The 21,834-nt window shown below is 47.2% G+C and overlaps 2 protein-coding genes across 2 annotated transcripts in view; one reads left to right on the top strand and one right to left on the bottom strand.

Annotated features, from left to right (window-relative positions):
* The first annotated feature begins 3,743 nt into the window (after positions 1 to 3,743).
* Positions 3,744 to 21,834, top strand: part of Upb1 (beta-ureidopropionase 1) — a 30,780-nt gene continuing 12,689 nt past the window's right edge. The window contains exons 1-4 of the mRNA XM_057751615.1: positions 3,744 to 3,932; positions 11,425 to 11,596; positions 13,944 to 14,031; positions 20,836 to 20,930. Of these exons, the coding sequence (XP_057607598.1) occupies positions 3,829 to 3,932; positions 11,425 to 11,596; positions 13,944 to 14,031; positions 20,836 to 20,930 (459 nt within the window). The 5' untranslated portion in view covers positions 3,744 to 3,828. The remainder of the gene's footprint in view (positions 3,933 to 11,424; positions 11,597 to 13,943; positions 14,032 to 20,835; positions 20,931 to 21,834) is intronic.
* LOC130861963 (ATP synthase subunit e, mitochondrial-like) lies at positions 11,611 to 11,799 on the bottom strand. The gene has a single exon (XM_057751336.1). It carries the CDS (start codon positions 11,797 to 11,799, stop codon positions 11,611 to 11,613), a length of 189 nt encoding a protein of 62 aa, XP_057607319.1.

Below are 21,834 nucleotides of genomic sequence, written 5' to 3' on the forward strand. Positions count from 1 at the left end.
TGGTTTCCCTAGTGCTTCTCTGTGAGCACAAGGACCTAGTGCCCCCTGCAGCTTTTATTAAACTAATTAATATAATTCCAGGCATCCGGGGACAGACTAATGAGGCTGAGGCAGGAGGATTGCTAGTTTGAAGCTGATCTGGCCTACATAGGAAGCTCCAAACCAATTCCAGCGAGCGTACCTCTGAAAACAAACAACTATGAACAAGTTCTTTCTACTTAATTTTTTCTGAGTCATTTAAACCTTGCAAAGTATTTGGGCTCATGTCTTTTTTTAATTTCGGGGCTCTCACTTATTTTTCAGATGGCTTTGATCATCACATTAATGACTTTTAAATATGAACATATTTTTTGATTTAACATATAACACATACACATAAAATAATTTTCTGATTTGTTTGTTTGTTTTTTTCTTTTTTCAAGACAGGGTTTCTAGCTGTAGCCCTGGCTGTCCTGGAGCTCACTCCACAGACCAGGCTGGCCTCGAACTCACATAGCTCCACCTGCTTCTACCTCCCGAGTGCACAACTACTGCCAGGCAAAATTTTCATATTTTATCATTTGCTAGTTTTTCAAAAAGTGTTTCTTTCTTTGAATTATCAACCTAATCATTTTCTCCAGAACATAAGCAATCTTTAGCCCAACATTTGCATTTCTGAATACTGGTTACAAACAAGAAACACCTAAGTCTCAAAGACACAAAGCTTAGCCCAAAGACTATAGAAGGATGTAAAGGCCTAGTGACAGCAAACACGTGAAAATGACCCTTGTTATAAACTGGGTTCCTGATTTTAAGAAGTACTTAGCAGGAGCAGGAGAGATGGCTCAGTGGTTAAGAGCACTCACAGGCTTAGAGGACCAGAGTTCAATTTCGAACACCCCCATGGCAGCTCACAACTGTCTGTAACTCCAGTTCCAGGGGATCTGACGCCCTCTTCTGGCCTCTGCAGACACTGCACACACGTGATGCCTGGCCATACATGCAGTGTGTACCCAGAAGTGCCCAAAGGCATAAAATAAAAAAACAATAAAAATAAAGAAGTAAGTGGCAGATAGAATAAGGAAGAACAGGCTACTTGATTACTCTTGCTAGCCTCTGTGTGTGTGCGTGTGTGTGTGTGTGTGTGTGTGTGTTTATATTTTTGAAACAACATATCTCTGTGTAACTCAGGCTAACCCCAAGTATCAATCATCCCACCTTAGCCTCCCACTGCTGGGGTTACAGACCTGAGCTACCACCGCTTCACCTGACTTTAATTTGTTTTCTATATAGACGTAACCCTTCAACAAGTAGGGAAAGGAGCATTTTCTATGCCTATCCAACTTGGGAAAGCCTCCTTTGACCTGTCTAAGGTTTTCCTTTTATATTTTAATTTCTTTCAGGTGTCGTTCATTTTAGAAAGAGTTTGTACTTAAGCTCATCCCAGTTAGCTAGCAGTCAGGTACCCTAAGGATGTGTCCTATTGGGTAGTGGGAGGTTCCCCATGGAGCAGTCAGTGGTCCTCAGTCTGCAGGTCACAGCATTAGGAAGGTGGAGGACCACTGCTCTAGAGATAACAACTAAATATGTAATGAACACACCCGGCACATAGATGGCCTTGAGTAACCTTGTCTTTCGCATGTAATTGGGTGTTGAAACCATACAGAGTAATTTATGGTGAATACGAAACTACTCAGCACAATCAACAATTGCATCTCCACCGGACAGAACTGATTTCCATCTGCGAGTCATCTTCATCATTAGTGTTTCCTACAAGCTACACTTACAAAAAATATCTAAAGGCAATGGAAGGTGCAGATGACAAGGTACGTGTTCTGGACAACACACCCACTTCAAAGTCTTTACTGTCCACTAGCCCCTCCTCCCCTTCAAAGTCTTTACTGTCAGAACACAGACCTTCCCTCCCTGGTGCGGTCAGTCCCTTTCCTGTGGCAGCTGTGGGTTTTGTCATTACCAACAAGCCCAATGCGTCATGATGCCATTGCTTATGGGACTCGATGAAGTTTCTACACTATCTGAAACACAAAGACTTCTAGCCATTCCCTAGCAAAATAGTGGGTAAAGCAATGGACAAGCAATTCCAAAATGCGATACGAACATTTAAGAGTCCTCGGGTGGGAAATAAGGAGCATTTTCTGTCATTGCTCTAGATAGTTATTTCTCGTTAACAAGACAGTTTAGCTTTGCAAGTGAGGCTGGAAGAAACCCCATTAAAGACTGGTCCTGAAGATACAGAAGGCTGCTAACCTTGAAGGATGCTATGCCCAGTTCTTTGCTGTGAGCCATCACTGTGTACTTTTAAGAGAGTGCCCGCTATGGGCGGTGCCATCTCTGGGCAGGTGGTTCTGGGAGTTATAAGAAAACAGGCTGAGTAAGCCATGAGGAGCAGACCAGTAAGCAGTACCCCTCCCTGGCCTCTGCATCAGCTCCTGCTTCCAGGCTCCTGCCCTGTGTGAGGTCCTGCCTTCACTGCTCTTGACAATGGACTGGTCTATGGAATCAGGAGTGAAATAAACCCTTTCATTCCTGTTTTTGATCATGGTGTTTCATCACAGCAATAGGACCCCTGACTAAGACGAATACTAACCCAATGGAAAGGCTATTACTTAGGGAATAGCGGGAAGAAAAACATCTTTGAAAATGGGCACAACTTGGAGGAAATTTTTTGCTCAAGGTTGGTTGAATATGCAAGTGTGGGGCCTCTGTGGGACCGGACAGCTGTCTTTATCTCTCTCTCTCCTTCAAACCAAGGTACCTCTCACCTGTCTTTGTCTTACACTTTGTGAAGTCTCACACACAAAAGCTCCGAGTTTCTGGCAAAGGAAGAGACTGGAAACCGTCAGATAATATCAAAGCAGTGGTAAACCAAGTGCCTTAAGCTCCACCCTCTCACTCCAGGGCCTGTAGCAAGGAGGCAGCGGGTGCTCTCCCACCACGGAGCTAAACTCCAGCAAGGCTGTGAAGTGGTCACAGCCTTGCAGGTTCACAGATAAAGCAACAGATGACCCTGTGTAACAGGATAGCTGCCCAGGCCCCAGAACTAAATTAGCGTCTTGGGGCTGCTTCCCTCACCATTCGGTCTGGAGCAAAGCTGGCCGGGCTTTCATAATTCACAGGAAACGGTTTGTAAACGGTACAGGGAACAGCAGGAGGGGCCTTCACCACTACCATCTGGGAGAAAAGTCTAATGCAGCTGGCAAAGCGCCCACGAGGGCACGCGTACTGCAGAAGGCAGACATCCTGAAGCCGCATCGGAGTACAGGAGAGTCCCCTGGAGCCCTGACTCCAGGGAAGTACCGGATACCCGCCTCACATTGCCTGACTCCCGGGACCTGTGGCTCAAAGGAAACTGTACTGTTCTGCGGGATAAGACCCAAGTCAAATGACCTCAGCCCAGGTCCCGATAACCGCCTATCAAAGATCTCTAACTATACCTGGGGCAGGAGAGGGTGAGTTCCAGGGATGAGGGAGAGCAAGAGAGAAGGAAGAGAGAGGAGAGAGGGGACAGCCAGGCTAGGGAAAGCATGCAGGGAAAGCCTCCAGCTGTGACCCACACTGGACCAGAAGGCAAGTCTGGCCAAGTCTGGCACTCGCCCCATGGTGAGCCAATGGGGTGGTTTCACTTTGAAGGCCCTGAGCACGGATTGGCTGCTGTCAGCAGAGGCGTGAGACGAGTGTTGTTTGCTCATGGGCCCTCCTCCCCCCTGAGAATCCAATACACTGCAGTTGAAGAGCTGCCAGAAGTCCACGGTCGTCTCCTCCCAATCCTGGGGCCCATAGGCAGAACATTCTATTCCTGTAGGACACGAGAACCTGCAGCCTCTAGCCATGGCGGGACCTGAGTGGCAGTCCCTGGAGCAGTGCCTGGAAAAGCATCTGCCGCCTGATGAATTGGGCGAGGTGAAGCGAATTCTCTATGGCAAGCAGACTAGGTCAGGGATTCAGAGTTTGGGGGTGGGACGGGGGTGGGATCGTAGCCACCATGTGTGGACCTGGGGAGGGTTTCTGGGCTGAGAGTGGCTCTGTGGGGGCTGGCAGAGGTCATAGACCAAACTGTAAGGAAAGAGCCCTTAGAGGGTGACCCTTACAAACCGCTTTACGGCCCCCCACTGCCGCCACCTGACACACACCCGTGTGTAAAACAAAATAGGAAGAACGGGAATTTGTCTCTTTAAGCTCTCTCTGTAACTTCCTAGCTCTGACCCGGCTCCCAGCTTCCTCTCTGGGGTTCTGTCCAGAGCCTCCGACTAGAGTCCTCTGATCTCTCCTTCCTGCTGGGGCCTAGCGTCTTGGAGGTGGAGGCCTGCTCAACCAAACTAGCTAAGAAGCTTCCGAACTGTCAAGCCAAGAGAATAGGCAGCACAACCTTTCCCACAATGGGCGAGCTGGCAGTGGGTCCCCAGACTTCTATTTTAGAGTAGTGTGCTTGTTGGGCGTCTAGTAAAACAGAGCTGGGCAAAGGACCCCCTCCTGGATGTTCTTTTCGATCCGTTTTTCTGGAGCAACCATAAAGTTGTCTTTAAGAGGACCATGTCCTTGTCCTTTTACCCTGCACCCGGGGTTTTCTCGGCTGTTAGAATGAAACGTAGACTCTGAACCTTGCTAAACCTCTTTCCACCCCATTGCTCACAGCAGAGTGTTCAATCCAGCCTGTTTGCTCCGTGACCTCTCCAAGGGCCCATGACCTTATATTAGGACCTTGATCAGCCAAAGAGAATTAATGAAATCAAGTGGTTCCCCGCAACCTTAGAGTACCTGCAGGGAGGCCTCATCCACGAAATCTAACATAGCAAGTGTGTGGAAGAACAACTTCTTTGGCATTCTGGAAAAAAAACCAAAAAACAAACAAACAAACAAAAAAAACCCTCCAACCTCCCCCCCACCAAAGAACAACTCTCCGTAAGCTATGAGGGGCTAGGTGACCCCAAAATGCTCCACTTCCTATGGTGTTTGCAAGACCAGTCAGTCATGAGGGTGGATAGTGTAGTTCAGTGGTCTGCCAGGCGTATCAGAGCTGTCGTTCTACAGCCCCGTAGAAAACCATACAACAGCAGGAAATTAGTCACATGAGAAGTATAGAATCCAGACTTCCAAAGAAGGCTTTTGTTGTTGTTGTTTTTAAACAAAACAAGGAGTATCCCACCCCAGTTCCTAGGAATGGCCCAATTGCTTTGCTTTAAGGGCAAAGTGAGCAACTGTGGAATTGGCACTGTTAGCATCAGAGGTAAAATTGAGGGGCATTATGAAGACAGACATGTCTCCCCCAGAAGTGACTGGTATACATCCTGGGTAGGGGGAGGCCAGGCCACGGACTACCAAGTGAGAGGGATTGTATCAGCGTTTGGAGAACACAGAGTAGGGTAAAATAATAACGGAGGCTAAAATGCTAACTAGGGCTAGCCTGTGACTGCCAGGCCCTAACCCTGGGGCCTGACTCCCATTAGTGGAACAAGGCCCTTCTCTTGTTTTCCATTCTTCCCTTGGATTCTGTTTCCCTGGCAGCCTTTTTCACACTTTATCTCTTAAGGTGTGAACAGGCATGCTCACTTCCTGCTCTTGGGTGAGGTTTGGCTGTGAGCAGATTCCCCCCTGAAGACAGAAAACTCTTCCTACTTAAACCCTTGTTCATTCTTCAGAGGCTGGTTTGTACCCAGCTACTTCCCCGCATCGCAGTATCTCCAGATTTGTTGCTGTGCCCAGTACACTGACAATGCTTATTAAATATTTGCCAAGTGAGAAAGCCTACACCAAACAGATGAGATCCTCAGAGAACAGAACCGAAGAGCGTTCACTAATCCCTTCAGCATTTGCCGCTCACTTATTTTTGCCTAGGACAAGCAAGAGACAGTTGGTAATATGCAGTTTCTGCCCTTGATGGGGTGTTATTTGTCGTTTGTTTGATTTGATGGCGCTGAGACCCAAACTCAGGATTTCTTGCATGCTAGGAATTCCTGGGAATGTACATGTTCAGAAACCCACTTTCTTGTCTGTATCAAAGACTTCCCAGGAGATGTGAAACCTGGATGTTCAGAATGTAGCTTGCAGAATATTAAAGAACAGCACGAAGGGCATCCATGAGGTTCCAGGAATATCATATTGAGCAGAATGAAGCCTTGGCAGCCAAAGCAGGACTCTTTGGTCAGCCGTGATAGGGACCGCATTAGAAGACTGCCAACAGCTTTGCCTGGTACCTCTGGGTGTAGTAGCAACGGTGGTAAAGCATCTGTCGTGACTGTTTGGTGAATAGAAACTGTTGGAGCAAACAGATTCACTGTTCCCCAGAAGTCATCAAAACGGGAATCTTACTCAGTGAAAATGGCAGGAAGTGCCAGGCGGTGGTGGCGCACGCCTTTAGTCCCAGCACTCGGGAGGCAGAGACAGGCGGATCTCTGTGAGTTCGAGGACAGCTTGGTCTAGAAGAGCTAGGTCCAGGACAGGCTTGATAGCTACAGTGAAACCCTGTCTCAAAACACCAAAAGAAAAAAAAATCGGATGCAACATTATTGATGTTTTACTCAATCGCTTGATCACTTTGACTAGAAAAAATATGCAGTTTCTTCATCTGTGACAGTTAATTTTAAAAGCCAAGTATGTGTCCAATAATGCACGCCATGGAAAAACTAGATTTACTAAAAACATACAAAGAGATACGAACGTGTTCAGTCTCCTATAGGCATGTGTGAGATCTCAGGTGGAAAATCAGTGGTCATTTGCTGTATGGCAGTGTGTCTCACAGGGATGGCTGGGAACTTGGGAACTGTGTTTGGATGGTCATTCCAGGGGAAGAAAGAGCAAGTGCAACATGGGGGAAAAAACCGGAAGGAATACTCAAGACCTATGTGTTTAAGAGGTCAGAGGAAGCAGAGCATTTTGGGTAAGGCTGAGTGGGTGGGAGGACTCCAGGTTGGACAGGGAAGTGGCTTCAGAAGGCACAGAGATGTTGCTAGATGCAGAGTTGTAACTCAAATGATGGAAAGGCGGGGTGGTTCCTAAGACGTGGAGTGGGAGCCCGAGAATGGGACTGAAGAGATAAAGGGCCAAGGTGAGAGCATGTGTGGAAGCTCCCTGATGAGGGAGCCATTGCGCAGGCGCCCACACACTCGCCTTTTTCTGTTCGTTAAATGGAAGAGACCAATAACCATCACTGGTGAAGGTGATGGGTCTGTGCGTCCTGGGAGGAATGTCATTTAGCGATAGAACAGGTCATTCTTAGGTGATTGTGTGGTTCTGTGAACTTGGCAAAGGGTACTTACACCAACCTAGATGGTGTAAACCAATCCTTTGCCATGGTACTTCTTCCTTCCTCCCTCCATTCCCTGTCTCCCCTCCCGTCCTCCCCTATACCCTTCCCATCTGTTCCCTCCCCTTAAGATTTTTCTCATGTGGTGCTGGGAATGGAATTTAGGAGGCTTGGCACATGCTAGATGTCTTAGTTTTCTTTTTATTTCTGTGATAAAAATAATGACCAAGGGCTGGAGAGATGGCTCAGCGGTTAAGAGCATTACCTGCTCTTCCAAAGGTCCTGAGTTCAATTCCCAGCAACTACATGGTGGCTCACAACCATCTGTAATGAGGTCTGGTGCCCTCTTCTGGCCTATAGGCACACGTGTAGACAGAATATTGTATACATAATAGTTAATAAATTAGTATTTAAAAAAATAATGACCAAAAGCAATGGAGAGAGGAAAGGGTTTAATTCAGCACATACAGCACAGTCAAGAACAGTCCATCCTGAAGGAAGTCAGGACAGGAACTAAAGGCAGGAACCTGGAGGGAGGAACCGAAGCAGAGGCCATGGAAGGGAGCTGCTTACTGGCTTGCTCATCACAGCCTGCTCAGCCTGCTTTCTTATAGAACCTATGACCACATACCTAAGATTGGCACCACCCACAGTGAGCTGGGCCCTCCCACATAAATCATTAATTAAGAAATTACTCCCATAGATTTGCCTACAGGCTAATCTGATGGAGGCACTCCATCAATAGAGATTTCCCCTTCCTAGATATGTCTAGATTTTGCATCAAGATACTAAGAAGCAGCCAGCACAGTAAGTAGGGACCACTGACCTAAGCTGTAGCCCTTTACCATAGACACTTGATGCCTTCAGGAAGGATTATGAATATGAGATATTATGCTGGTGCAATACAGTGTCCTGCTTTATATTAACCGTTATGGTCTATTCTAATTTAAAACTGAAGCATTTACAGAAGCCAGTAACACAGTTATTGGTTATTATGATCAAGTATGATGTTCTGTACATAACTGTATATGCTGGACTTTTTAAGACTGGCTCTACTGTATGTGCTGATATCAGGATCACGACAAACCCAGTAATATAATGTATTATAATGTCATGACAACTAGGATGTCACAAGGTGATGGGACTTTTTCAGGTCCACTACAGTCACAGGGAGCTGAAGTAATCCATGCAGTCCTCACTGATAGAAAAATAGTTATGCCCACGTGCCTCTGTGTTACCAAGTAAAACAGGCAAGATGAAGAACCGAAAATGCAGAAGGCTGCCAGTACATCTGGCATTTCTGAAGCTCTCTGGAAGGATGCACAAAGATTAAGAGCGCTGGCTGCTGTTGAGGTTTGGAACCAACACTTGGAGAAGACTTATTTTTCCTTTTCCTCCCCCTGGGCTGCGATTTGCCCCCTCTGCAAACATGTTTCCTCTGAGCCAAGGCTCTAGTTGAATAATTGAAAGAACGAACGGCGAAGAACCAGCACAGGAAGAGAGATGAAGTTCCCTACACGAGAGGTTGCTGAGAAAGCAGAAGCCTAGGGCCCTGAAGGCAGGTCTGCCTCGGCCCTAGTAAGGAGAGAGGGACCCAGGAGTGTGGGTTGGAGTCAGAATGACAACTAACAGGCCTTCTTCCTTGAAGTGGGGGTAAGGAGAGGGGAGTTGAGGCTCTTCATAGCAAGAAAGGCAGAGGAACGGAAAACAAGCACAGAAGTGGTTCTCAACCTGTGGGTCGCGATCCCTTTGGGGTCACATATCAGATGTTTACATTGCGATTCATAACAGTAGCACAATTACAGTTAGGAAGTAGCAACAAAATGACTTTATGGTTGGAGGGTCACCACAACATGAACTATATTAAAGGGTCTCCGCATAGGAAGGTTGAGGACCACTGAACTACAGGGACAGACAGCTGTGTGCACCCTGAGACCCCCGAGTAAACTGGGGGTTTACTCATTTTCTGGGTTCCGTTCCTTCGTGGGCTATGGATGATCAGAGCCCATCATAGTTTTCCTGAGCTTTGACATCATCAAGTGGGTGGCTCTTTCAGGAAAATATATTCCCTCATAACACTGGAGACTCATTGGTAGGTGTAAAGTCTGGAGAGGGCCCGTTTCTGGATTTGTAAATGGTGACTTCTTGTTCTGTGGATGTGTGGTCAAGAGGCAAGCCACATTACCCTGGACTTTAATGGCAGTGTTAATGCTATTTGTAGGGGATCTACTTTAATCGCCTCGTCGTATTCTAGGCCCTCCAAGAGGCTAGGGTTTCAGTATTTCAAATGATGGTGGGGACACGATTTCAGTTGTTCACAGTGTCCACACGGTGTCCCACAGACTCCTCCAAATCAAGCCCTTGCTCTTAGAGGCTTGAAATTCTTGAATGGCAAGTGCAGGGTAGGAGGATGGGGGGTCTAGCTTTGAAGAGCAGGATGGAAGAGAGAGCCTCCAGATGGTAACCAGAAAAATAGAAGGGGTCATCAAGATGCAGATCTGCAGGATAGAGCAGCTTGGCCTGCCCTCCCCTCAGGCCCAAGGGGATAAGTGTCTGCGGGGAGGGAGCTGGGAGTGATCCAGTGCAGTCTCAGGAAGGCAGAGGTGGGGGCAGCAATGGACTCACAGGGAACTCAGGACAGAAGGAGAGATTAGCACAGCAGGACAGTGGTGCTCAGAAGGCAGACCCTGTGGGGTGCGGTAGAGAGAGAGAGAGAGATGTCCACCCGCAAGCTGGGCTTGCTGCTCCTGCCATCTTCCTGGACTGAGACCACAGGACGCTCTGGAAGGGCAGCCTGGCTCCTGAGCCCATAGCCTTTGGGAAACCAGCACACACCCTGTGACACGGGTGTCCGCATGTCCTCAGCCTGTAGCTCCCAGGAAGCTGTGAGACTGTTTCCACCCTTCCCAGGGTCTGAGACCCACCAGAGGGGCCCCTCCACCCGAGGGTGGGAGGACTCTGTGAGGCAGTCACAGTGAGGGGAGGCCAGGTGTGGGCACCGCAGCTATTTCTAACCTGCAGAGGAAAGGGAGCCTTGCCTGTTTGAAAAGCAGGCTGATTGTCAGGGGCGGAGCCCAGCTCACAGCTGTCAGGGAGAGCTCCTGGCAGGGGGTGGAGACAGGGGGCTTGGGCTGACAGGGCTGTGATTTTGAAAGAAATGTCTTTAAGAGAGCGGCTTCAAGTAGGAGAGAAATATTATTAGGTAACGCCTGTCAGGTTATTTTTTGATGTGTTCTTGGTATTTCATAATCGTTTTGCCTTTAGATGGTAAGGTCTTCCTGGCCCTGGGCCACGAACTGTGCCCCTGGGGTTTTACCCCAGGCCTGGGCATGCAGCAGGCCCCAGGAGGTAGCTGCTGCCTGACCTGTGGTCTCTGTGGTAGAAGGGAAATAGTCCTCCAGCGGCTGATGATGAACCACAAATTGGGGTAAACGTTTACACTTGCACCCCACCAAGCCAGCACCCACCCAGCACCCACCCAGCATCCACCCAGCATCCACCAGTACCAGGCATGGAACTAGCTGAAGGAGTGTCAGAGAATAAGGCTCCAGGCTGACTTCCTGAAACTCAGCTTCCCGAGGGGCCAATGAGGGCAGGGCCTCTCTTTCCTTTAGCAGTTCCTGGCCTCCACCCAGCCTTCCTCCTGAGCCCCATCGCCCCTCTCTGGTAGCACAGATGGCCTAAACCCTAGGATCCACACAGCCCTCTGATCCCGGTTCAAACGCTTTCCCCACCCCCTCCCCAGCCCACCCCACCCCCACCCCCCACCCCCGAGCCAATTCCTTCCTATCTGGGTTGGCCGCTGGGGCTGTCGTCTTCGCCCTGTAGTTCCAAACACCAGCCTGTTGATGGATAGCACTTCCTCCCTTTGCCAGGCCTCCTGCATGTTAGGTCCCCCAGTTCTCAACAGGGTAGCAATGTTCATTCATATCCCAGCCTGAGCGATCCACAGGTCTCTTGGCCCTGTTGAAGGCTTTCCAAAAGAGACACTTCACAGCTCTTCTTTGAGAAGCAACTACAGAGAGGTGGCGGGGTGGGCCTGGGTTTTTGTCAGTGCTGTATCTGACTCAGGGCTTCACACATGCTAAGCCCACACTCTACATCTGATCCCCCAGGGGTCGGGGTAGGGGGGTAATATATCAGACACTTCAAAATCCTCTCTCTCTTCTTTCTTGCCTTTTCAGAAATCTTGATCTGCCCAGAAAAGCTTTAGAAACTGCCTCAGAGAGAAACTTTGAACTGAAGGGATACGCCTTCGGGGCAGCCAAGGAGCAGCAGAGATGCCCCCAGATCGTGCGTGTGGGGCTCGTTCAGAACAGGATCCCACTCCCCACATCTGCCCCTGTGGCGGAACAGGTGCGGTCTTTGTTTTAACAATGCACATCTTGAGCTTCTGCCCGTTCTCTTTCAATGCATTTCAGCTCATCTAGTCTGTTCCTCTCCTCCTCTGCCCGGGGCTTTAGGTAACTATAGCGCTTGGCGCCATAGGCCATGCCGAGGACCAGGGCTGAGTATTGGCCGAGCTTGATGAGCGGAGAGACCTGAACTGGGGGCACCATCTTGTCCGTGTAACCTTCGCGCCGGAAGCTTCCTCTCTCTGTCTTTTCTTCTTCCTTCCCGTCTTGCGCCTAGCTCTTCTCTTCTTGTTCTTCCTCTCTCCTCTCCTCTCCTCCTCATCTCCATCACCCTTCGGCCACTTCTACCACCCCTGACCTGAAATTCCTTTCCTTCACCGACTGGGAAAGTGCCCCTCTGGAGCTCGAGCTGGCTCCCCAGCATGCATGCTTTCCCGGGGCCGCCTCTGCCAGGACGCACTGACGGGTCATACCTGTGTCTTTTCCTGCTTATCGTAAAGCCAGGAGCTCACTATGCCTAGATGTCTGTTTACCCAAAGTCCCACAGGTTATGAAAGTATGGTAGACATTCCTTTATGGTTATGGTACTATTTTACAGTTCTCTAAAATATCGATGTGGTAATATTTTACATTTCTCTAAAATATCGATGTGGTAATATTTTACAGTTCTCTAAAATATCATGTCACAGATGCCAGTGGTTTATTTATACAGCTTGTCATAGCTGTATCAAAAGAGAAGGTTTTGCTGGAATTTTGGCTTTGTCTATCGTGGTACTCTCCAGACACTTTGATAATTCTGAAGTATTCTGCAGGAAACCTTAGGTCGCTTGAAGTCTAGGATGTGTGTGTGTGTATGTGTGTGTGTGTGTGTGTGCGCACGCGTGTGTTGGTAGGTAGTGGAGAAACAGCCCAGGGACTCGGCCTACTAGGCAAGCACTATTGCAGAGTCACATTCCCAGTTCTGTTAAAAGATGACAGGGAGCCAAGCAGTGGTGGTGCACACCTTTAATCCCAGCACTTGGGAGGCAAAGGCAGGTGGATCTCTGTGAGTTCAAGGCCAGCCTGGTCTACAGAGCGAGTTCCTAGACAAGCTCCAAAGCTAACGAGAAATCCTGTCTTGACAAAGAAAAGAAAAAGAAGAAGAGGAGGAGGAGGAGGACAGGTACAAGTGGAGTAGCATAAATCGGGGATGGAGCATTCTCTTGGTGTATGTAAAACTATAGGTTTGGTCCCCAATACACACACACACACCACACACGCACCACAAAGATACACACACACTCGCACACCACAAATACACACACACACACAAGATGTGATAATCCTCAGTTCACTTTTCTCCCTGGATTTGTTGTTTGTGAACACATTTGTCATCCAGCTTGTCAAGCTGTAGGGACAAGGGACATTCCCAGCCCCACTGTACCTAGACGTATACTTTGCATGCTGATGGTGCTGAGCTTGACTGGAGCTCATAGCCTCCTGGGAAGACTAAGAACACAGGAAAGACTCCTTCTCAGGGTTTCCACCTGCCCCCCACCCCCAACTTTTTTTTTTTTTTTTTTGAGCAAACATACCTGGCTGTCTTATGGGAACCAAACATTATGCCAGGACACAAATGACAAGTATCTTTTCTTCCCCGCCTCCCGTCCCCTCCCTCCAAGGAGTCTGCAGTGTCCTCTGAGTGACAAACAGCAGAAGAACCATAGTACCACAGTAGGGCCTGTACTGCCCACAGACAGCAGAGAGAGTTTGTCATGGGACAGCTGAGAGGGTGAGGTGGAATAAGGATGCACACTCCTGGCTCAGAGTACATCCCGGCTGACTTAAGATTTAAACCAACCAAAAAGCCAGATCTTCCAGGTTAGCGGGAGCGGCAGCGCGGTCCGGTGAAACCTTGATGCAGCTGGTCTAGAGTGTGGGCTGTGTGTATGTGTGTGTGTGTGTGTGTGTGTAGGGGTCCCTTGTCCCTATACATGGATACACCCCTGTTCTGTGTACTGGAAGTTACAGCCATACTCATTCACATTGTTCAGCAACACCATGAGAAAGATGCTGGTTCTCCATCACAAGGGGGTAGGGGAAGGTGGGATAGGGGATGATGGTATAGAGAGATGACGGGCGGAGAAGGGCCGAGTCCATATCTGGGGGAGCCTAGAGGTGCTTTCGTTCCATCTACCTTGCAGGTTTGGGTCTGATGAAAGTAACAGACGCTAAAACTCCTATCCCCTTCTTTCTTCTTCTCTGGTGGTCACATGGGGAGTTTTACTGTTCTAGCTGCATCTGGGTAAATTCTTTTGTTTCAACAATAGTACTGGCTATATTCTAATCCTTGCTTTTTAACTTGCCAGGTCTCTGCTCTCCACAAACGTATAGAGGCTATTGTGGAGGTGGCTGCCATGTGTGGGGTCAATATCATTTGTTTCCAGGAAGCATGGAGTAAGTCTCTGTCATGATTTTTTTCTCAACCACCTTTAAACCAATGTGCTTTATCTCAAGACTATCTGCTGCCTGAGGTTTTTGTTTTTTGTTTTTGATCTCTCTTTTTTTTTTCCTTCTGTCTGTTTGGTGGTGGCGGTGGTGGCGGCTTTTGTTTGATTGTTTTGTTTTGTTTTAAAGACAGCTTCTCTGTGTAGCCCTTGCTTCCCTGGAACTCATTCTGTAGACCAGGCTGGCCTCGAACTCAGAGATCTGCCCGCCTCTACCTCCCAAGTGCTGAGATTTCAAGCATGTGCCAGGATGGCTGACCTAGACAATGTATTTAACACTACTAGAAACCAAGAAGCCGCTGTCCCTTCCCTCCCTCTCTCATGGTGGATCCAGGTGAAACCACCAGGTACTGACAGTGTCAGCCTCTTCCCTTTTAGCCCCAGGGAATCAAAGCTTGGCTCTGCACAGACTAAGTACACCCTCCCTGACTGTCATCCACACCCTGCAACTTGGCTTTTGTGAATTCCTTCAGCTAGTCTCCCTCACCTCCTGTGGCAGCTCAGAGCCCTCTTCTTTATGTAAAACAGAGTCTTCTGTTGTTTATAGTTTAGTACTATGTACCTTTTCTTCATGCTATCTGTTATGTCTTAATTGTCAGAGAAATAAAATGAGTCCTAATCTGTTATCAAAAATAAAAAAAAGTATTCTCCCGGACAATGCTTTCAACACTCAGTGGGTTCCGGGGGAATTTCCTCTGGTTTTTGTAGCTACTTCTTAATTTTCAGCTTTTCGAAAATTTATATGTGATGTCTATATACACGCACACATATGCACGCACGTATATGCATCACGCAGAGGTCAGAGGACAACCTGCAGGGCTTGCTCTCTCCCTCCTGCATGTGGGACCTGCGGGTTGAACCCAGGCTGTCAGGCAAGCTCCTTTGTCCACCGAGGCATCTCTCCAGTTCCCTGATTTTTCAGTTTGCATCATTTGTGAGCCCTTTACCGTGATGAACACAGCCGCCCTCCATACGCGTGCGCACACCTTCCCGTGCTCACCCCATTCCGTCTCGGCCGAGCCATTTTGTCCTGATTCACTTTGTCTCCCCTAAAATTTGCCTTGTGTTCTACATCTAAGTCTTGGCTTACACTTTTTCTATCAGTTTCTAAATCCCTTGAACCTTTTTTTTAGAAACATTAAGCAGTCTATCAATTCCATACCAGAGAGAATCCACAGGCTTCGGATGGCTTCGGTCTGAATTAGTTGCCCCCTCTGCTGGCCACTCAGAGATAGCGCGCGGCTCTGCCTTAACTGTGAAGGAGTAACTCTTTCCCTTCTGTTTACTTCAACCGACAGCAAGGCTCCCCAAGAAGGAGCGGCATTCGCATTCCCATTCGAGATAAGCCTCTTGATCCTTGCGCGCATGAACTCTGTGTCTTCACAACTTGCCTGGTTTAAATCGATCTCAAATTCTGGGTTAGAAATTCGTTACCAAATAAAAAGAAAAAAGAAAGAAAGAAAAACGAACAAACAAACAAAAAAAGAAATTCGTTACCTTCACACATTTGGATTCCTTGCTCCATTGGCCTCTAGCACCTCGTACTTGTGGACGGGCTCAAAGGTGCTTAGATTTAGGAGCCATTCGTTGTCTTTGGTTTGCTTACTTTTCTCTGGCAGGTTGTAGGTCTTTTGGTTTTGCTAATACTGCTAGTTTGTGAGGGTTTTCCATCGTGTGTGCCCTTTGCAATCTATTGTTCTAAATGCTTGGAGGCATCTCTCAGTATAGATCCTGGGGTGTTTCTATGTTTTCTTGCATTCTCTTATTCCTTGCCGATAATAATAATAATAATCTTAGAGGTTTATTTTTGGTTTTTGTTTATTTTTTGAGACAGGGTCTCTCTATATAGCCCTGGCTATCCTGAAAATCTCTATGTAGGCCAGGTTGACTCCAGACTCACAGAGACCCATTGCCTCTGCCTCCCTAGTGATGGCATTGAAGGTGTGCACCACCACACCAGCTTTTTTAGAGTTTCAAAATTAATTTTATTCTAGAATCAGGCTAGAGAGGAAGGGTTCAGATGAGCTGAGCAGGAAGTTTGACTTCATAAACATAAAGCAGAAACAAAGAAGGGAGAAAGGACCGGCCACGTCACGGCCACTTTCCTTGTTAATTGGGGACGAGGAGACAGTACCTGAGTGGGTAGCACTGGGATCCTTCAAGTACTTCCTTTGCTGAGGGTGGAAGAGCATGATTCTGAAACTGGTCTTTGGGGGAAATTGGCTGTCATCTCTTTCCAAAATAAAGAGATAAACAACTGAGTTGCTATTTGGTGCCATGAGCTTTACTGTATGTGATGCTATTTTGAGTTTTAGTTTGAGCTGATGAGCCTAAAGGCTAAAAGAACATCTTCTTAAAATTTTCATTTAGTGTGTCTCTGCCCCCTCCTTATCCTTGCTACCTGATAAACTCCATTCGGGTCTGTCTCTAGCCTAGTTCCAGAATTTTCTCCTTTTTCTTCTACTTTGTTCCTTTACTTTTCAAACTGGACGTTTTATATTTCTGTTTGCCCCACTTTCTCTTCTCTGATGTAGACTCGCCCTAGGGTGTTTACTAACAGCCACATGACGGAGTCAGTATGTGCTGTCTTAGGATCTCCTCTACCAAAGAAAGGCGTCCATTACTTTTAAATTTATTCCCCAGGCGAGCTCATAGAAGGGCAGAAAACAGTCGCATTCTTTGCTAAAATATCCCAGGTATGCTCCCTAGCCCCGTTGTTAATATTTTTCTCCTCTAAAACCCCTTGAGCTGGACCTTCCAAGTCCATGTTGCTCTCAGCCCCAATCTTCCAAGTCTGGAGTCCCAAAAGCCATCCACATAAAAACAGCATCCGTAATAGCAATAACCCACTCTTGGTACTGCAGTCAGACTTTCCTTTCCACCACCAACCCCAAATAATGACATGGAGACTTATTATTCATTATGAAAACTTGGCCTTAGCTTAAGGTTTTCTTCCAATGAGCACTTAAAATTAACCCCCCCCCCTTTTTTTTTTTTTTTTTTTTTTTTGATTTTTGAGACAGGGTTTCTCCGTAGCTTTTGGTTTCTGTCCTGGAACTAGCTCTTGTAGACCAGGCTGAACTCGAACTCACAGAGATCCGCCTGCCTCTGCCTCCCGAGTGCTGGGATAACCTATGTTCTACCACGTGGCTCAGTTTCCTCTCAAAATTCACTTACTGAGATTCCTCCTCCTCTTGCTTCCTCTCTCTCTCTGTCTCTCTGAAGATCCACCTATCCTCTCCTGCCTAGCCACTGGCCATTCAGCTCATTATTAAACCTGCTATAATTTCTGCATGGAAGGGGCCTTGGCAGCAGGTGGGTTCAAACCTCTGCAGTTTGTGAGAGCCAATGGTGAATGAGGGACAAACATGCCATGCAGACGGAGCTTAGGTAAGGGGTTTATTGAGAGAAGGGGAAAGGGTAAGGAAGTGAGGAAGAGAGACAGAGACAAAGACCTCTTCAGAAGAACAGCAGGAAGAGAGTGGGAGTGGGCGAAGCTTCTCTCTCTCTCTCTCTCTCTCTCTCTCTCTCTCTGTCTCTCTCCTAACTATCTCTATCTCTGTATCTCTGTGGTTCTTACTTTTTCTAAGCTTCCCCCCTTTCATACATCAGCTTATATTTTAAAGATTGAGGGCTCATGAGTTGAAACTCAAATACGAGTTTCTGGGAGAGACTTACCCTGAGTGCTGGTTAGGGTGATCTGGCATAGGTAATCTCAATGTTTGTGTCTCTGAATTACTTCCTTCTGACTGGTCAAATTCTCTAGAAAGAAATCTACTCTCCTTCCAAGAAGAGAAAGAAGACAAAGGTCATGGCGGTGGTTGTTATTTTCCCTGCTCTTGCTATATTTATTCCTCCACTCTTGTTTGACACGTCTGACGAGTCCATTAGACTCTCAGCTACATGAAGCCATTGCTTACATTGGGGGAGTGGGAAGATCCCTATTCTGTGTGCCCATCTTCAGTGGCTACAGTAATCCTTGATGTACAGAAAGCACTAAAACGTCTGTTGGATGATTTAACTAACTCTTTGTTTTATTGGTTCAGGAACTCCTGCTCAACCATCAATGCCAAGCAGAGATGCTTCCTCCTTTGGGAGACCCTGGAGGCTCCTTAAGGCAGTTTTGGTATTCTGTCCTAAATAGTATGGCTATCTGTGGTGATTTGAATGAGAAATGTCCCCAAAGGCTCAGATAGCTGAGCACTTGGTCCCCAGTTATTGGCGCTGTTTGGAGAGGCAATGGAACCTTTAGAAGGTAGGAACAACCTTAATGAAGAAAGTAGGTCACTGGAGGACAGCTTTTGAGTAATTACAGCCTAGACCCACTTCCTAACTTTCCTCTCTCTCTCTCTCTCTCTCTCTCTCTCTCTCTCTCTCTCTCTCTCTCTCTCTCTCTCTCTCTCCTATGTGTGGGTGAGAACAGAAATGTGACCTCCCAGCTTGCTTGCTTACCTGCTGTCGTACCTCCCCCACCATCATGGGATTTCCCTCTAGAACTGTAAACCAAAATCAACTTTCCTGTAAGTTATGATATTTTCATCACAGCAATAACAAGGTAGCTAGTTCACCTTCCAAGACCATAAACTATCTCATTCTCTTTGCTTTTTTGACACAGGATTTCTCTATGTAGCCCAGGTTGGCCTCAAACTCAGGACAATCCTGCCTTAACCTCTGAGTCCTGGGGTTCTGGGTATGTTGCACTCTGTCTTGTATAATCAATGTGTTTTGCTCTAGGCCAGCAGTTCTGAAGAACAAAGTAACATCTCAGTCATGAGACTGACTCAATGTTAGGTCTGAGAATGTGAAACCCTTTCATTTTCTAGTTGAAAAACCTTACTGGGATTTTGTAACCCCTGCTTCCTTTAATTTCCATTCAATATCTTCTTTTTGGCAATTTTATTTGTATCAGGATATTTATGTATACAGGAAAAGAAGTCATTCAAAGGGAAACAGAAATCTGGAACCCGTAACAACTTGAAATGAAATCAACATGGGAAATGCTGTTCTCTGGGGACGCCTAAGTCACTTCTTATGTTCTGGAAGCTGAGAATTAATGGTCATTAGGGAATATTTTTGTTATTAGCAGTTCTTCTTGCTGGCTTCCTTAAAATAGTTCTCTTGTCTGGACTGAAAGGACTTCAGAGAATCTCGATTCTGGAACCAAGGTTTCCTGGACTCTGTTGATGACATCTTTTGCCTGCTGTGTATCTGGGTGGCTGACAGTGCTTTTGGTAGCAAGCTTGCTCATTGTGGCCTTGGGATCAGGCTTACTGAGATGGGGAGACATGTGAAGTTGTGGCGTCTCTTTCTTTGATATGAAGAGAAAAGGATCACGCCAGTTTTGCATGATCCGTTTTGAGCTGTCCGTTCCCATGGTAGGCACCATGTTTGGCCAACACTGACCATTGTTGTGATTCCTAAATAGGCCACAAACTCTATACTGATGCTAAACATAACCAGGTCATGTCATGAGGTGATATATTTCTTGAAAATGGGTCAGTTTGGAGCCACAAGGGCAACAACAAACATCTAGGGAAACATCCATTCAGTTAGTCAATTTAAAACAAAGAAGATGGATTTCTGTAAGACAGGAAGCTAAAGAGTACTGAATGCGGGCAGACAAGGGTGGTGCATGCCTTTAATTCCAACACTCAGGAGGCAGAGGCAGGTGGGGCTCTATAAATTCAAGGGTCTGCAGAGTTCCAGGAAAGCTGAGACTACACAGGGAATCTCTGTCTCAAAAAACAAAGCATAAACAAACAAACAAACATACCGAGTGGGCCCAGTCAACATACACAGTATTTCAAATCAAGAAAAAACAAACAAATAACAACAAACCAAACCGCTCAGTAGCGAACAAGCAGGGCAATGGGCAGAGAATGTGAACAGCGAAGAGATGATGGATCCAGGATTCCCAGGAAACATGCGGCAGGACATCCAGCATGACTAGTAATGAAAAACAATTGCATTTCTGTAGTGGAGAGTCTGGATCTCGCTAAGCCTCGAGTATACTGGATAGGTGCCCTACCACCACGCTGCTTCCAGGACAAGAAAGACATAGTTAATCATGGCCATCTATCAGGTTGTGTCCACAATGGCAGATATAAAGATAACTGCATTGTTGCGTGCTTCAGATGTGCCCCGGGTACTATAACAATATCACACACAGCTGAGAGCCCCAGGTCTTCTCCTTGTGTGATCCCTCTGACCCACATGCTGGAAATGCTGTTGTGAGCATCGTATGCATGGGGGTGACACACGTTCTGTATTGTTGCTGTATATGTGTATGTATCCAGCGTTGGAAAACTAAGCAAATACAAACCAGTGGCTTTTGGTTTAGGGATGTGATTCGGTGGTTGAGCATTTGTCCAACATACATACAGCCCTGGGTCTAATCCTGAGCACTGATAAAACAGATATGTGGAGGTGTAGTCAGTGCTAGAATGATCAGTTTGCCCAAAGACCCACCCCCCCGTACACATAGCAGAACACAACCAAATAAACCAACAAAACACAGTTTAATAAAATATTTCCACAGAATTAAAGCCCTGGCAGGGTCTAGCTAGAGATCGTGGAGGTGCTGCCTTTATCTTGGGCATGCGCCTCCTGCCAGTAGTTTTCCAACTCTTGTAGTATCATCGAACGGCTTATTTCTGAAGAAGTCTCCCTGTCCCCAGGAAAAGAAAGATCCCAGTGGTGACCTGCTCCAGGCTGAGGACATAGGATTCATTGCTAACCTTTCTCTTTCTCCTAGATATGCCCTTCGCTTTTTGTACCCGCGAGAAACTGCCTTGGACAGAATTTGCTGAGTCGGCAGAGGATGGGCTCACCACCAGGTTCTGTCAGAAGGTGACACATGAACTGTGCCCCCCCAGGGGTGGTGGCGGGCAAACCCACGCAGGTTGTGAGCAAAACCGCAGCTGTCAGATGTGCCCTTTCACTGTGGAAAATGCAGCTGTGCTTGTTTGGCCAAATGAGATTAGTTGGGACTTCGACACTTTCCTTGCTGCGGGGTCTCCTTTCGCTCAAGTTCCTGGTTTCAGAGCAACAAGAGCTCTCCTTGACTTTATGTGCAGGCAGAGCTGCAGCCCAGGGAGGGATGGTTTGGAGTGACTTCATGGAAAATCTGGCAAATGGCAGCGCTAGCACGCAGGGATAAGTGACATTTATCTTTTCTAGACCTTTGTCCGCCCCGCTTGCTGTTTGTGTAACTCAGCAAAAGCGTCAATACACGGTCTGTCTCATGGTGTAGGAACTGGTTTTCAGTTTTCCCGATGAAAACCTTGTGATGCTCGTGGTCTGATCCCAATTATCCAAACTGCCCGCAATAGTCAAATCTCTGGAGACAGGAGGGGGAAAAGCAGGGTACAAGGATGAGGAAAGAAGGGAGTGACTGCTGTAGGGTGCAGGGATTCCATGAGGGGCGATCAGAATGTGCCAAATTCAGCCTGTTGAAACAATTGCACAACTCTGGAAATATGCCAAACACCAGTGATTTCTACACCTTGAAAGAATGATTCTGTGCCATGTGAATTATATGTTAGTAAAGCCATTATCAGAAAAGCCCGTGTAGTCAAGGGATTACTGGCGATGAGTCCTTGTTTGGGCTCTAAGAGCAACACTTTTGTTTCTCTTTTCATTCAGACTTTGCCCTGTGCTTAAGAGAGTCTGGGGCAGAGCCGTAGCCGCGCTGATTTTTATCAGGACAAAATGGTGATTCTAAACATCTGTTCTCTCAAGCTAAGGGGAAAGC

The sequence above is a fragment of the Chionomys nivalis genome, chromosome 19, assembly GCF_950005125.1.
Source record: "Chionomys nivalis chromosome 19, mChiNiv1.1, whole genome shotgun sequence".
In the NCBI taxonomy this organism is placed as follows: Eukaryota; Metazoa; Chordata; class Mammalia; order Rodentia; family Cricetidae; genus Chionomys; species Chionomys nivalis.

Bases quoted from the DNA above. Each gene is read 5' to 3' on its own strand.
- LOC130861963 (XM_057751336.1), bottom strand. From the start codon at position 11,799: ATGGTGCCCCCAGTTCAGGTCTCTCCGCTCATCAAGCTCGGCCAATAC.